Source organism: Crocodylus porosus, unplaced genomic scaffold (genome assembly GCF_001723895.1).
Source record: "Crocodylus porosus isolate Cpor-Errol unplaced genomic scaffold, CroPor_comp1, whole genome shotgun sequence".
Taxonomy (NCBI): domain Eukaryota; kingdom Metazoa; phylum Chordata; order Crocodylia; family Crocodylidae; genus Crocodylus; species Crocodylus porosus.
The window spans coordinates 9100223-9117369 of NW_017728932.1; the positions used below are offsets into that span (position 1 = coordinate 9100223).

At 44.2% G+C, this 17147-nt stretch overlaps 1 protein-coding gene across 2 annotated transcripts in view; it reads left to right on the plus strand.

Annotated features, from left to right (window-relative positions):
- Nucleotides 1-3267: 3267 nt before the first annotated feature.
- Nucleotides 3268-17147, plus strand: part of PITPNM3 (PITPNM family member 3) — a 228260-nt gene continuing 214380 nt past the window's right edge. For both annotated transcript variants that reach the window (XM_019545546.1, XM_019545547.1), the window contains exon 1: nucleotides 3268-3359. In XM_019545546.1, coding sequence (XP_019401091.1) covers nucleotides 3299-3359 — 61 coding nt within the window. In that variant the 5' untranslated portion in view covers nucleotides 3268-3298. The remainder of the gene's footprint in view (nucleotides 3360-17147) is intronic.

Here is a 17147-nt window from a genome sequence, read left to right on the forward strand (position 1 = left end):
GTGTACGTTGCCTCTACAAGAGAAGGTTCAGATGGATAGTGTAGAAGCTGCTGTGCCAACTCTATGCCCCAGTAATATTCTCCTGTATGGTTGAGCTTTGCATCTGGAGTCTGGCCAAAGAATCCTTATCAGACCTGTATGCTCTGAGTCCCATCATGTAGAGCAGTCCTAGTCCAGTTTTCTTGGTTCATAAAGCAGCAGACCTTAAAAAAGCAGGTCATTTTGATTTACAATGTATGCCCACATCTGCTCTGGTCTGCAGTGGGTATTCTGGTGTGTACCCCGCCACTAGGATAGCTGCGTTGCACTTGGCTTCGCTATGTAAGGCCGTTCTCCAGGTTGGTGTTTCTCAAGCTGGTGACCTCTTATTCAAAGCAAAACAATTTTTGTTCTTTTTATTTTTGTTTAAATATAGTAAATATATTGCTCATGCTATCTAATCTCAGTGTGTTTCAAGAGGTTGATGGAGAAGAGTTGGCCTCGAGGGAGTCCAGATGTATACGGAGTGAGATGTTCTTTCCTGTGGTTTGCAATAGACTTTTAAACACAAGTTGCCTTTCATGATGTCCTTAGTGTGGGTGGGGGAAAGTTAGAGACTCGTCGTTTAAAAAGCATTGCTCTAGATGGATGTGTCTTCCCTTCTCAAGCAGGTTTAATTCAGATCCAATCCCAAGAGTTCAATCCTTTGTAGGTTTAATGCAGTGGAGGGAAAGATAATAATGCCTACAGTAGTAACATTTCACTTTGCTTCTTGGTATTTTTTTAAATGGAAAGACTTTTTTGCAAATTTCTCACCAGTGGAGATGGGGGAACAGGAAGAGAAATAATAAAGGAACTTTGCTGTGCTCTAAAAATAGGCATATTCAGCCATCCCCAAACAGCCTGGAGTTGCAATGAATACCAGCCTGTGCAGCTCTGGACCCTCTTCTACTTCCTGTTTTTATTGCAGACTCACTGAGGGATCTTACATAGAGATCTGAATCTTATTGTACAAAGCAATGCATGAATGCATAGTACGAAGGTAGTGCCTGCCCCAGAGAGCCCAGAGTCTATTCGCATGTGATGATCTGTCCAAAGGACGAGGTACTGATTATGTAACTTGGCAGACGCAGGTGTTTTTCAGCTTCAGTCGATGTGCAGTTAAACATCTAGCGGTGGAAAAGCCAGATGGATATTTTGGAAATTCAGTCCAAAAGGCTCTTATTCTCAGATCTCTTGTGCCAATAGTCAGCCCAAAGAGACTCGTTAGAGTTGAGATGCAGCCCCCTGACGAGAGAAGCTTGTAACGGGATTGTAGGGCTGACATGACTAGGTGTGAATGCACCGCTGTAATAAACATTTTCATTTTCTACCAAATGTTTTTGCATTCTGAATTCCTACATGGGTTGCGGTGAGAGATTAACATGGCAATTAGGCAGCTGTCTAATGAAAGAGCGGTTCAGAGACCATCGGCACATCTCTTTAGGACAGAATTTTTTTTCTTTCCCTGTTTGGGTTCCAGGAGGAAGGCTCAACCCTTTGATCATCAGAATTTTTTTCCTCTCAGTGTGAGAGAACAAGGAGAACTTTTGGTTTTTGTTTGAAGAAAGATTTCCGATCTACTTGCGAAGAGTCCTTTCTCCCCCCCCGCCCCCATAGAAATTCTTAGGTTAAATGTGGCCCCAGCTGTAAGGGTCTGTTGTATCCATGTTGAGGTCTAGGAAAGAAGCAGATACAGCCTCATCTGCATAGAAGATTAAACAAATTAATTTTGTTAAAATCCATATATAAATGAAAAATTGAGTAGCTCATCTGAATTTCTTGGCTTATTTATGTTTAAATATAAATGATGGGCCTGATCTTCTTTATCGTAAGGGTTGCCAGAATCTGGAACGGGCTCCCAAGGGAGGTTGTGCTCTCCCCTACCCTGGGGGTCTTTAAGAGGAGACCAGACAAGCACCTGGCTGGGGTCGTCTGCCCCAGCGCTCTTACCTGCCTAGGCAGGGGGTTGGACTTGATGACCTAGTGGAGGTCTCTTCCGACCCTAAACATCTGTGAAATCTCTGATCCTGGTCTTCCCATTGGTTTGAATGGGGAGCTGCAAACTGACATACTCTAGATAAGGCTGTTCTACGATGCCTTGGCAGGACATTAAATAAGTTGGTGTATGTAAAATGTATTAAAGAGGGGGAAAATTGGGGTAATGTTAATTAGCCTAGGAAAATTGTGAACAATTTCTAGCTTTCTCTCAGCATGTGGTAAAGCTCTCTGTGATCTGTAGATGGCCAGGCCAGTATCATATGGCGTATTTCAACTATTGCAGATATTTTTCATTTCCCAGTTCCAAACTGTCAGGTAGCCTCTACTGCGGGGGTGGGCAAAATGCAGCCTGCTGGCCAGATGCGGCCTGCCAGGCCATTCTATCCGGCCCGTCGGGCCCTTAAAAATTTAGAAAATTTGCCTATTGTGCGGCCCTTGATGTTTTGTCAAAACTCAGTAAGTGGCCCTCTGCCCAACATAATTGCCCACCCCGCTGTACTGCATGCAGGTAAAACAGATTGGGATGTTTGAGGGATGAATGAAGTGATTTCAGAATGGGTAGTTTTCCTTTTCTATAGCTGCATATGCTTTTTATAACACGTTTGGGCTTTCTGAGCTTTGTTACTATGAGACTTACTTTGCTATTCCAGAATGCTTTGGTCTTCCTATCTTCAAAGGCTAAGATTTATATTGAAAACTTGAGAAACACTTTTTTTCTTTGGTTGACAACAAAGAAAACAATTTTCTTTGCTCATTTGAGGAGTCTGCTTAGGGAGTGGAAATTAAGTGTTCTATGTCCAATATGTTTACAAAAAGCTGTGGAATAAATTTAGCTTAAATGTTAGCTGCCAAAAGGACATGCTGTTTTACTGCCTTTAAAAAATTCCTGCGCAGTTCAAGAACAAATTTGGATGTGAAATGGCCTAAAAAATTACCTGGGTGGAATTTTTCTTTTCTTGGTCTCTTCAAGTCACTCCATTAGCTGAAAGTGTCTGCTGAACTTCAACCGAGGGCTTTAAAAAAAAAAAAACCCAAAAAATCAAATTGAGATGTGTAGTGAGATTTTTATGGCAGTGAAAATTCTACATTTCAAATGGCTTTCTGATTTAGGCTAAAGTATGCGCATTGGCCAAAATGATCCTCTTGATAATGAACAATGTCGGAGTTCATTGATTTTTCTTGTTTTAGCTGGGAGAGGAGACCCACATTGTGTTGCGCTAACAAGTGTCTGTTTTTATTTCTAGTTGGCACCCGCAGGTTCAGTGGCGCTCAGTGGCACATGCAGCACGTCATTAATGATTCTGTGGAGAGCTCCGATGATGAATTCTTTGATGCACGAGGTTAGTACGCTGGTTGTGTTTTCACCCTCCTTTCTGTGGAGTGCTACAGCAATAAAATAAATAGCTTGAGTTTGTTTTTTTCGGTTTTTGTTTTTTTTAATTTTAAATTGTAATCTACCTCCCAAGGTGATTTTGATAGCTTAAAATCCTTGTTCTCCTTCTCACCCTTTTAATTTCATCCGTGCAGTTTAAAATTCACATGCGAGTGTGTCCACTGAAATGAATGGGGGAACTAAGAAGGTGGTAATGTGTAGGGTAGGCACAGTGTAGAAAGAGCTATTTTGAATAGCAGAAGCTGTCTAGTTGGAATTTAGCCTGGGCTAATTCACCCTGCTTGCTTCTGACTAGCTCAAGCATATCTAGAGGGCGTTTACAGTCTAGAACGTGGATATACCCTTAAGCCTGATCTAAGGGCCTGAACCTGGAGGGTCCCGATTATCTGTCAAACATCATTTTTGTTGGTCTTCGGTCACGAGTGTATCGCAAGTATTGTGCATGTAATGTACTACTCCTAATAAAGTCTCAGCTGCTTGCACTCAGTCCTTTGACAAAGCAGACCCTAGACTTTCATTCTGTAGTTGACAGAATATCTCCTGGATAGGGGATGAGTGAAAACCAAGGAAATGGTACTTTGGGGTGTGAGCCGTAATAAATGTGGATATAACCGGGTCATTCACAATGCCTGTTTCTCCTTCTATAACCACCTGAGGAGCTCTAAAGAACCCAGCCAACTTTTTTATCACCAGCTGTAGTAGGCTTTGTTTTGGGCTGGGGCTGATTTGTGGTTTTTTTCTGCAGGACACTGAAAGGGCTGTGAGTCCAACTGAAAGATTTCCTCTTCAAACTTTACCCTTTGTTTCTGCCCTGAGAATAAAAAGGCCTGCGGGAGAGGATTATTTTTTTTATTGTGAAATCTGGTTGTAGTCGTTTTGTACCGTGGGGGTCTCCAGAAGGAGGCTAGACAGTCACCTAGCCGGGGTCGTTTGACCCCAGCATCCTTTCTTGCCCATGGCAGGGGGTCGGACTTGATGATCTTTTCAGGTCCCTTCTGACCCTATCAACTGTGAAACTATGGATTGCTGAGGCAAAATTATGCTCTTCTACACCCCAATAAATGGGACCTCAAGTTGCTTTGAATGCGTGGATTCAAGGGCTGAAGACCAGTGAGCTAAAAATAATGAACTTTCTCTGGATTTGTAGCAAATGCTGACTTTGCTTTGACTTTAAAAAAAAAAAATCAATCTTATTCCACCCCAATGTGCTTGGTTACAAAGTGTGCATGCATCATGCATGTGTATGGCTTGTTTTGTGTTCTGCTTCCCAAACCATCCGTACCCCCACCAAGAAAAAAAAGAAGCCTAAACCAAACCCACAGGCCACAGCTAAAATCATTGATGATGCATGCGGGTGCACATGCAGCCCCTGCGATTGGCGGTGCACTCCCTGCGATCAGCCACTGCTGATGCTGCCAGTGGCGCCTGTGGGCAGTCACCACTTGCCACCCCACCCTTGCTGTCGATATTGGTGGTGGTATCTGCAGGTAGTTGCCGACTGCTGGTCGCTGCTCACCTTCCTCCCCCACTTGCCACCGCCATGCCACCACTGCCTGCGGGCGGTCACTGTGCCCCCCCAGCCTCCGGGAGCACGCGGCATTCATGGCTAAAATGCCAAGGTGCTTGTTTGAAAGCACAAAAAAGAAATGCAAAACTCTAGGTTCAGAGATGATGAGACCACCTAAGAATTTGCACCCAAAACCCCCCCAAAAACTTTTTCTGCAAGCTTCTGGGCACATGTGCTCTTCCTCAGGCTCAGGGAAAATTAAAGATGGTAAAAAGTCCCCACAGGTAGGCATTAAACTTCATTTTTGCACAGAGGAAGCTGAAGGTGGAAGTCTATTCCTCTGGGTTCATGAGAGTCTTTGTGAGTTGCTCTCTGATGTGCAGATAAGGCAGGATTCCTCCCCTGGTGGTATTAGATGGCAGAAAGGCAGGAAGGTGTAGAAATCTTTCTTGTTGTTCGGTAATGAAGTTTAAGTCCAAAATGTGTTTGAAAGCACATGCATTTTTGTGTGATTGCTTTCAGTAATAGTACGCTTAGCAGACTTTTTTGCTTTCTTTGTGCAAAAACATTTTGATGCTTTGCAAAGAGAATGGATATTTTACTTCTAATAGCTGAGACTGTCATTAAATTTCCCCATCTGTTGATATTTACAGTACAGAGTGGAGGTTTTCCAAATGTTTCTTCTCTCAGGCTGAATGTGGCTACTTCTGAGGAGATCAAATTAATCTTATGGATTTATAGGTGCCGGCTTTATTATTGTATGATGGTTGGATGTCTGGAAATGATTGATGGTGCTACAAAAGGTAATTGGTACTTTTAGGCAGTATTTGGGACTTGCATTGTCTGCTGTCTCACAATAAGCTCTCATAGTTCATAATGTTTTTCTTCTCCTTAGCAGGACTGGTGGAGAACCAGCCAGTTTTCATTAGAGTGTCACCTGTCGGGTTTTCACACTGACATATGTTTTGAGTTCAAAGTCGGCATGAAAGAGATGTTGTTTTGTCAAGTTTTTGGTTGCTTCAGAAATATTTGGGAGGAGGATGGGGAAGAATGAAACATCTGCTGCAAGAAAAAGATGATGCTACAAAATGGAAATCTACAATAAATTGAATGTTACAGGGTTCTGTAAGAATTGTGCTTTCCATTTTTGCTTTCTGCTTGGGGTAGCTGTACGAGTCAGGCCAGGCTGGAAAGTGGAAGAGAAGGTTTCTGATTGGAGACTTACATTTTTCACTATCAATAAGAAAATCTTTGGTTTCTAAACCAAACCAGTAACAATGTATTTGGTAGTGTTAGAATGGCGTTGTAGCCACTCTGGTTAAGGAACTGTGTAAGAGGCAAGGAATTTTTGGGGTGATAATTTGGAGGGGGAAAAAAAAAGTGTCGGCCCACCAGCATAGTTGGGATAAAGTTTGCTTCTCGCATCCTGTTCCCATGCTCAGATTTGGGTCCCGAGATGGGCACATACAAACAACCAACAGTTTTGTAGTCTTAGTGAAGGTCTTGTTAGTATATGTGGGCAGACCAGCAGGTGTTCTGTAGTCTAAAGATTTTCTTCACACTTGCACATGGTCACCTGAAGAAGAATGCCTTGCATTTGAAAGCTTGTCTAACTTAATCCCAGCTATGCATTTGGTCCAATAAAAATCAGTCCCCCAAACCTTTGCCTCTAGCATAACAATGCATTCAAAATTTGATCTCAAAACTCAGTGGAATTTTCTGGTCTTGTTCCTTGTATATGCTGTTGGAGTTGCACGTTGAAGAACAAAATATAAGGGGGCTCAGGAGTTGAAACTTTGAGTCAGAAGGGGTACACATTTAAAAATTTTGAAAACCCCTGCCCTAGAGCACTTGCACATATTGTTCTCAGACACTGTGTTGTATACAGTCTATTTCAGGATGACTCGAAAGTTAATGAAAAGTGATTGAAAGCAATCCCGTATGTTGGGACATGTAGGTGTGTGAAACTGTATCCCGCCTGGGGTTTGGTATGTTTTTACCCTGTCTGAGTTACCTGTTATTGCTTCCTGGATCCCAGAAGCACAAAAGATTTCATTGCTATTTGGAGGGAATAAACTTTGCTGGCTGGAATATTGGCTGCCTTATAAAAGTAACAGCCTAACCGAAGGTGCGTCCAATAGCATTTGGGACTGATTTTATGGAACATGAGGAGTAATGCAGTGAATCAGAGCAGTGCCACATACAGTCGCATTTAAGCAAGATTGTTGCTAGACGAACGTTAACGTAATTTCCTGGATAAAATGCATACAGGGATTTTGTGGCTGACAATTGTGTTAGAAGATTGTTATAAAATGCTGCTGTAGGGGACTCAGGTGGGCGGCTTATAAAGCACAGTTTGTCTAGAATGCTTTGGGGAAGGAATAATTTTTAATACAGATTTCAGGTCAGGATATGTCTTATCCCATAGAGAAATCAAAATATGGAACTCACATTTTTTCTCAAACGGATTCAAGATGTGTTTTTGTTTGTTTGTTTGTTTTATATCCCAAATCTGTCTCTGTAGGAGCTCACTCACTCAAGCAAGGAGACATTCCTTAGGACAAAGTGACGTGGATGCAGAGGTGGGGGAAAAAGTGGATTTGCCTATTTTTAGGACATGGAAGACCAGACCACTTAAGTGCCCAGACTGGTTTTGTTGAAAGCAGTTTGCTTAGACTAAGTACAGACATTGGGGGAGGTTAGGGAGAGGTTAGACTGAGTTAAAAATAGCCACCTGATTGAAGGTAAGTTGAGATGGGGGGACTAGCAGTTGCGGGGATCAGGGAGTCCACAGGGGGACTGGAGGGGCAGACAGGATCTGCAGGAGGGGTAGTGGGTGTAGGTAGGGCAGCATCTGTGGGGGGGGGATCAGGGAGTTAGCAGGGGCTGTCGATGGTGGTTGGGCGGGGGGTAGGTGGGATCCATAGGCAAGATCCACAGGTTTGGGGGAGCAGGCAGGGTCCATGGGGGTTGCAGGAGTCCAGGAGGGTTTGGCAGGAGCAGGGGAACCTGTGAGAGAGTCTGGGGGGAAAAGGGGCTATTTTTAGCCCCCCCCAACCTGTTGAGCTTACACCCCCATTCCTCCTGCCCCTCCCCACCACTGGGACTTACTTTCTCAGCTTTTAGTATTGTTGAAGTCTAATAAACTGGCATCAGGAGCAGCTTGTGGGATGGGAGGGTTAGGAGGAGGGGGACAGGACTGGTTGCTCCATAGGAGGTGTGGAGGGGCAGGAAAAGCACAGTCTAGTGCCAGGGGGGCAGGAAAAGCACAGCCCTGGGACTGGGACCAGGGACTGGGCTTTCCCAGCTATGGGGCTATACTGGAAACTGGACAGAAATTCGGGAAGTTTAGGTTAGTCTAAAAATGGCCAACTTGGTCTAAGAAAGACTACGTTGGAGTAGGGTTACCTTGGATGGGGTTGGCCATTTTTAGACTGAGCTAACCTTCCTAGAACTTTTGTACAGTTTGCACTTGGATCGATCTAACTAGGAGTCTAAGGGTGCAGACAGAAATTTATATTTGTTGTGTGATCGGCCCCTTGAAAGTGCTCTGAAACTATGCCCTAACAGAAGAGCACAGCTGCAGAGCACTCTGATCATGTGACACATTAACCCTCGTTGTATGAAGGTTCAGATGAAGATGCTCCGAAGTAGCATGTCTTCGTTAATTTGTCTGCTCCAGTGTTGGGCTGCTGCAACACAGCCCAGCCCAGCCCAGCCCAGCCCCTGGTGTTGCCTCAGGATGGGAGCAGGAGAAGGCAGGGGTGGGAGGTCTGTTCTGGGGTTTCCTGTGCTGTGCTGAAGTGAGGGAGGGGCTGGTGGATTGGAGCCCCCCACCTTGAGGAGGATCCAATTCATCTGCTCCCTCCTGCCCAGTATGGTGAGGGAACCCTGCCGAATGGATCTCCCTCCCCTGCCTTTTCCCCCACTCCTATCCTGAGTCAGCATGGGAGCTGGGAGTGGGGAGCAAAGCTAGTGGAAGAGACTGTAGAGATGCATCCTCTCTCCCTAGGTCGGCTCCAAATTGGAGCTGTATCTGCCCCCCTCCTGACCCAAAAGCTAATGTTTGTTGGGTCAGGAGGACCTGTCTAACTCATGGTGCTTTCTGTGAAGCACCAAGAGTTAGACCTGAGAGCTGCACTTCTGTCTGGTGTATAGTCTGCACCTGGGCAAACAAAGTTAGATGGGGTGGTCATTTTTAACATGATCTAACCTCTCTGAATGTCTACCCATAGTCTTGGGATGTTAGTGGTATGTGTCTTCAGCAAAGAGATTTAAGAGGAGAGTTAAGAGAAATCCACATTAAAAGTGGAGAGGAAAGAAAAGGTACAGATGCTAGCTGTTAAACAGTGAGCCTGATTCTTTTATTGTACTGGTGTAAATCTAAGGTGACTGATATAATTAGAGTCAAACTGGTGGAAGGGAGAGAGAACCGGGCCCTTCTGTCTATTCCTTTGTATCATTTTAAAATGAGTACTTGAAGGCAGATGCTATTTTGGCCCAGTACATTTATATAATGATCAGCTTTCCCTTGGTAACTCTGCCCTTTGCTATTAAGAAAACATGCCTTTTTATTTCTGAACAGTTATAGATGGGTTTAGCCAAGGAAAAGGATACTGACTGAATATGAAGTAAATCATAGGAGTGAACCTCAGTCTGTTTAACAATGGATATGGAAGCCTGAGATTTGCATGTAAAGACTTGGACTCGGATGCCACAATTTCCTATTCCCTCCCTGCCACGGTGTGTGAGATGCATCATTAACTGAAGGAGCAGAAAGGCTATCTGCATTTGCAGTTGTGTTTGCAGGGTAGAAGTTCTGGGAGACTGGCACAAAGGGGAAAGGCAGCAGCAGTTCTAGTGGAAATAAATCATCCACTGCCAGATATATGTGTATATTTGCATTTAAAAGATTTATTTCAATTTTGTTTAAATTCTTAAAACCTCTGACAAGGGAGCATAAATTTTTCTGTGTAATAGATGATGGATTTTCAGAGAAATCCACTACCTTGTCACCTCTTTAAAATTCTCCTTGTGTTTCCAGCACTAAATAAACTTCACCCATTTCCCTGTCTTTCTGTTGTTGCAGTTGGCCTCAGCCCAGTGGCATTTCTGCTTCTAATTTGTGTGCTAATCTCAAATGCTCTGAGAATGCAACAGTGGTGCCAGGTAACCAGGCTCTTCCATAGGTTAATGGCACTGAAGTTGTTTCTGTAGCACACAGGGGCTCTTTAATGTGGGTATAACTCATCCTTACAGTGTGGGACCCACTTGTTTCTCTCTAGTGGATAAGCCACATGGTAGCTTAAGGGGCTGGTTACCAGTTTTTATTTATTCATTCATGTGTATTCATTCATCCTCATCTATTTTTTGATTTAGCTTCCTAGAGGAACTGAGCAAGAGATGATGTTTTTCCTAGCCTGTGAAGCCTTTTTCCACATTTTCCCTCCCATGAGGATAGAACTGAATTTCCCCCCCTTACATAAGGGCAGGGGGAACAAGAAGGCAAGGCATTCATTTTTCCTAAAGCTCATGCACGAGTCCTTTGGTTGCTCTTTGGAAAACTGATGTTTCATCACCAGGGATGTGGGTTTCCTGTTTCCCAGGGAAAAACAGGGTAAACTGGCTCTTACCTTTTACCAGAGGCAAACATGGATTTCTTGTTTTACTGGAGAAACCCATGGATTTTGCCGTTTTGCAATGAGCTCCTTGCAGGCTGGCAGTTCCAGCTTGCTGGGAGGGAGTGGGAGGAGGGTGGTAAGACTGGGGGCACCATGTGCATGGACATGCATATAGCCCCAGGCAGCCTGAGCAGCTCCAGCATGTAAGTGTTTCGGGGAGGGGGGAGAGGGATTGAGGCCCCTGTAGGGAGGGAGGGAGCTGGGCAGGGCTGGGGCTGCTGCCTAGCCGAGCGGTGCTTGGGGCCTGGGGCCCAGGGCCGCAATGCATGGCTGCAGAGCCCCAGCAGGAAGCAGGACAGGGCCACGGCTAGCTTGTCCAGGCGACAGGGAGGACCAACTCCCTGCTGCCATGTGCACGCTGAGGGGCAGGGGGGGACCTGGGCCCCCCCCGATTTGTGTGTGGGGCAGGTGCAGGCTGTAGGCATGGGCTGTCACCCTGCTTCCCTCCCCCGGGGCCTCCACAGCCTGGCGGGCACAACCCGGCTTGGCAGGGATCAGTGGAGCCACGTGGAGCAGCTCTCGCCACTGCAAGCTCCACGCTGCTTTGGCAATGCGGGACTTCAGTGATGGCGGCGATGCGGGGTTGCACCCCTCGAAGCACAGTGGCACACGCAGGGGGTGCATCGCCAAGGCAGTGGGGACCTCACGGCAGTGAGAGCTGCTTCGTGTGGCTCTGTTGCACCTGCTGGGCTGTGGAGGCCCCAGGGGAGGGCAGCTGGGTGGGAGCCGGAGCCCGCAGCCTGTGCCTCCCCCAAGCACAGATCTGGGGAGTGCTGGTCCCCCCTGTCCCTCTCAGGAGTGCATGCAGCAGCAGGGGAGAGCGGGGGCAGGGGACTGCAGACCAAGGTCCGTAGCCCTGGCAGCTGGAGGCCTTCTCCTGCAGGGCTGGGGGAGCAGGGGCTGTGGGTGGGTGGGGGAGTAAAAGGCACCTGGTGGGCTGTGGGGGGGAGTGAGAGGCAAGAGCATGGCTAGAGGGCTATGGGGAGCCTTTAATTTTAATCATGGACTGGGGGGGGGGGTGGTTATGAGAGAATTGGCAGTTTTATACTGGGGATAACTAGGATCCTTGCTCATAACACACCAATCAGCTTAATATTACCATGAAAATGGAAGCAGCTTCCACCTCTTAGGATTAGGCATGTCTGTTATATGGTGTCTGTTTTTGCTGCAGTTGCAGCGGGCTGTATTGAACCTTCATCCAACTATTTCCGATTCATTTTGATCAATGGCTTGACATGCACTTTTTTGACCCCTGACATGAATACTGACTTGTATTAGGCTGGGGGTGGATTTGCATTCTCTCCAGAAGTAAAGGAACGACCAATTCCATTGACTAGCCAGGACCAGAAACTTATTAACGATTTTTCTTATGGACTCAAACCTTTGCATTCATTGTTTGTGGAAGAGCCCTGGTACGAGCGGTCTATTTTATGGGTTTTTTTGGGTTTTTTTTAGTACCCCCTTGGGCCCCCCCACTGCCACATTGTTGTTCTTGCAAGTCTCAAGCTTTGGCTAAGCCAGCAGCTAAAGATGAAAAGGAGAGAGAGCTCTGGTGTTCTCTGGGACAGAGGATGCCTTGAATGATGATGAATCGGGGAGCAAAGTGTCAGAGGCTGATTTAATATATCAGCTTGGTGTTTCATGGCAGATAACTCAGTGGCCTTTGGCTTTGGCATCACTTCTGTTAGAAGCGTAAATGGATTATTGCTGCCATTCAGCAGAATTTTTAATTCCCGGAATGTCTCGGATTCCCGTTCTCAAGTCATCTTCAGGAAGTGTACTGCTAGTGCTCCCTGCTCTTAGCCCAGGTAAATGGTTCTGCTTTATCAATTTCTACATGCTTCATGGTTTGTAAAAACTGCATTTAGTCCTATTGCCTCCATGGCTGGGGGACAAGAGAAAAAATGTAAAGTTCTGAAGAATGTCGCTGATGTGAAGCTGGAGATCGTGAACAGATGCTACTCAGCAGGACAATGAAACATAAAAATGTAATGCTGTCTTGTCTTTGGGCAGCCCTGCAAGTCTTCCTGACTCACTGTTCAGTTAAAAGAGCCTAGTGGATTATATAAACTAAGCAACAACAGACTCCAAGAGAGGAGCAGAAGAAAGCTGTGCCGGTGTATCTTCTTAGCTGGATGAAGACTGCATTGGGTTTGAAATCCGTCTAAGAAGTTACTTGGGGATCAGTTATACCCTTTCACGTGCATAGAGGTAAAGGAGCACCTGCCCTGCTGGAGCTTTGCAAAGTCCAGGCAGGATCAAGAGCAGCTACCAGTCCTCTGTGCAGGAGGGAATATACAGGCATGGGGACTAGCAGAACTGGAAGGCAGAGAGGGAACTGAGATTTAATGAATGGGCTTTCCCAGTTTATCTGAATCCAAGTACATCTTTTTTTTGGTATCGTGTTTATGATCCTTCTTGCTGATTTTATAAGTGAGAGTCAGACATCCTGAAAGGCAAAGTTTCTTAATAAAAGCTATGCATATTCATATCCTACAATGACTGATGATCAGGGATCCTGGCTTTCTCTGATTTAAAAAAAAATCCCCAATTTTCAGTTTAAAAAAAAAAATGTCACCCCAAATCCACATTTTGTCATGATCAAAATGAAATGCCACTGTATACATATATCTGTATTAGTGGTGTTTGATTTAGATCACAGAAAAATGTGGATTTGGGGTGACTTTTTTAAAACCAAAAATTGGGGATTTTTTTTAAATTGGAGAAAACCAGGATCCCTGCTGATGATCATGGGCTTTAGACCAGATGGATTGATTGAAGTATGGCAGGTTGACTCCCCTGAATTTCTCATGGTTTATGATGTGGTCACATGTAATCATAGCAAAAACATACCTTGACGTCAGAAACAGGGAATCTAGGCAATGCAATGAGAGAAAATTGGCCGGCAGAGAATCACTTCGGACTTCCATCCAAAATAAATGTCTGTGAAATGCTACCATTTTTTGCACAGGAAGAATAAAAGCAATTTAGAAAGAAGTGTGTGGAAGGTGAATATAAGCTTGAATTTCTTCCTGTGAGCTAGGCAGGCAAGGTTCTTTGAGTAGATGTGATATCTTTTATTAGACCAACTGAGTAGTTGGAAAAAAGTTCAAGCTTTTGGGTGCAGTAGCCCTTCTTCAGGCATAAGGAGTCTCTGCTGGTCTGAGAGCTAACATTTCTACTTGTTTGCACCCCGTAGCTGCAAGTCTGCTGGTGTGGAGTATAAACTTTGTTCTAATGTTAAAGAAAGTTTTTTATAGAATGGGAGGTGACAGGCTGAGGTCTAGTACGCAGCCTTTCTGTTCCTTCAGTCAGTGGTGCATAACACACATTCAACCATTATGGTAGCGGTAGCGATCTCACTAAAGTCACTTTTAACAGGAGCTGCTTCAGGGCAAGTGATTTTTTTTATGCAAGTCTTTGTGAAACAATATTTTGTCATTAAATATCAAAGACAACGTATGGAACAATGATAAAGAGTAACTGCAAGCCCATTTCCATCTAGCCTATACCAGTAATACTACATTGATATTCTACTTTATGGATGATGATTAAATTGATGGATTGAATACAGACTGTTTAGATTTCACAACTTTTTTTTTTTTGTTACTGCAGATGCCAAATTATTCTGGTTAGTTGGAAATCTAAATATGTAATCTGCATTACAAGAAAAGCCATGTAAGGAAGGGAAACAATTATTTTGTTCCAGTTCTAATTGCTGGCAATTCAAATCTTGAGCTCTGGATCGCCAAAAGAAGACACTCCTTTCAAGTACTTTAAAATACTTAGATTGCCTTTTACAACTTCAGCTGTGGTGGCTAGCTGGTTGTTCTGCTTGCTGCAATGTTCCAGAGTAGTTAAAAATGGAAAATAAAAATGGATACCCCCAAGCAAGTTATCTCTGGGTTAATGTCAGTCCTTGGAAAATAAGCAAAGATTTTTCTGGGATAATGTAGATAAGAGAATTATAATGCATGATTAGGAGGCTGGGAACCATCAACTCAAGATCTTGTCTTGGTTCTTGAAAGTAATGAATTTGACTTTTGAAGGCTTTCTCTCTTCCTCCTTGTTTAGCGGGTATTTTTCACTCTCCTAGACTGGAGTGAATCCAGCCCAGTATCTGAATGAGCCTTTCAGCTGCCTTTATGCCAAAAGAATAGGGTACAAAATCTGCCCAAGAGGCAAATTTCCTTGGCTGTCTGCCTTTTTAAAGTACACTTCAAAGCTTTTGTTATGTAAGGCAGCGATTTGCTGGTATAGAAAAGGCCACAGTATGTATGATTGCCAATAACATGGGAGGCTCTTTTGTCTCCCAAATAGTAAAATTTCTGTTTATTGCTGCATGGATTCTCAACTGCAGCAGTTTACCTGAACTGACAGCACTGGCTTCTGTACGGATGCTTTCACATAACAAAAGGGCTCACAGAAGACTGTGGCTTCCGTCAACATGATTGCAAGTCCAGCTGATAATGGTAATCTCATAAAAAGAATTATAATGTCATTTTGATAAAGTCTGCATCCCATTAACTCAGGTTGATCAGAATTAGCCATACTAATCTCCTTTTGCGAATAGAGGCATAAATCCAATATCCCATTGTTTTGCTTGAAGGTGATGTCTGGCTGCCTCTCTTTTTAAATACTGGAACAAGGTTAGAGTCCTTCAATTAGCCTCGAACCTCCCTGCTGTTCCAAGACTTAAGGATAGGCATGAAAAGCCCAGAAGGCTCTTGGGTCAGGTGTTTAAAAACTCCCAGGTGCACATTATCCAGGCCTGCTGATTTAAAAGCATTCTGGTTTAGTGTTCATTCTTTCCATTTCAGCAGTGCCTCCAGGAAGTTTAAAATATTTCATTGGCATTCTGCTTTTTTCCTCCAAAAGCAGAACAGAAGTATGTATCAAACACTTCTACTTCTGTTCTGCATCACTATTAACAGTGGTGCTATCTCCAACTAGTAATAGCCAAATATTGTGCTTGTGTTTCCTATTGTCATTTATTTGCTGGAAAAAAAACACACCCTTGCCCCAAACATACCTCACCATCTTACTTTCCTGAATTTTTCTGACAATTGGCTTCTCCACTTGTCCTTTATTATTTTTAGCATTCCTACCGTTTAGTTTCTACTCATTACTGCCAATTTAACTTTTGTTCTGTGTTTTTTAATTTTTTAGATCTATTTTTGCTTCCCCTCTACATCAGGTGGTTTTTAACCAGTGTCACCTTTTTGATTGTGGAATGATGGTGTTTTTAGGCCACTGGAAGAAACATTCGTGAAAGTGAACAAAAGTAGCATTCATTGGTTTTCTTCCCCCCCCACCCCGTTTAAAGTTCTTTTTTTGCAGTTCACGTGATCATAGTTTTTTTTATAGGCTTGTGAACTTGCTCCTTTTAAAGTATGAAGTGCGTATATGTTACTGGTTTGGAGATTGTGTTCGTATGCAGCAAACAGTCATGAACGTTTGCACGTAAACAAGCACAAAGTATTAGTTCTGTGATCAATTCAAATTTATCTATCAAAATGAAGTGAAATATGGAATTTTGTACAGTGGATACAGCAATTGTGAGCAAGGAAGTTGTGACTTTACAATATTTTAGACATTCCAAGGACATTTTAACAACGGGTCGCAGCAAGCTTCCAAAATGTATTGCCCAGTGTGAAGCCTTCCATTATGACATGGGGGGGATAGGGGTCATAGCTGTGTTGGTTTAAAGATATAGACATCCCTTCTGAGCTTCCCAGCAATGCGTTTGCATTTTCACAGACCTGCATTTTGTACAGTGGCTTAAGCTGCTGTTCAACCCAGACTCTCCCTAGGCCTGAAGAAGGGCGTTTGTGCCCAACAACTTGTGAAGAACAGGTTTTCCAACTGTTTAGTTGGTCTAATGAAAGGTATCATATTTACTCAAAGAAACTTGTCTGCCCATTATGAGACAGCTTTTTTTCTGCCTACATTCCCACTACGCATAAGGAGCCAGTCCTATTCTCTAGCGCGCCCTGGTAATGTTATCCCATCCAGTGCTTCCCTCGTTGGATATTGATCCATAAGCATTCAAGGTGACCGAGATGCTTCTGAGATGTCAGTGGCTTGGAAAGGAGTGGTTCTGTTTTAGGAATGATTTTCCCTAACTGCATTCTTCCTGAACAGATAGATATCCATGGATTTTAACATTGCAGTCAGGGGAACCTTCCCACTACTGCTGTCTGCTAGGCTGAATTTATGCATACAAATGAGCGATTCCAATTGCTCTTACTTCTTATCAGGTGACTCAGGGCACTAAGGCACCCTGCTCCTAGAAGAGCGGGAGCTGCCTGGGGAGAGCCCAAAAAGCCAGGCAGGAGCTCAGGTGCAGCTAAGGAGGAAATTAGTCTGCACCTGCACCTGGTCAGCTGGCCAGAAGCGGGAGGGCCCTGGGCCCATATAAACCCCAGGCTGGAGCTAGGGAGGGCAGCTAAGGAGGAAGGAGCTTGACTTGGTTTTGCTCCTAGTATATAAAGAGGCAGAGCACACCTTACACAGTTTGTGTTTCATAGTTTCATAGTTTCATAGT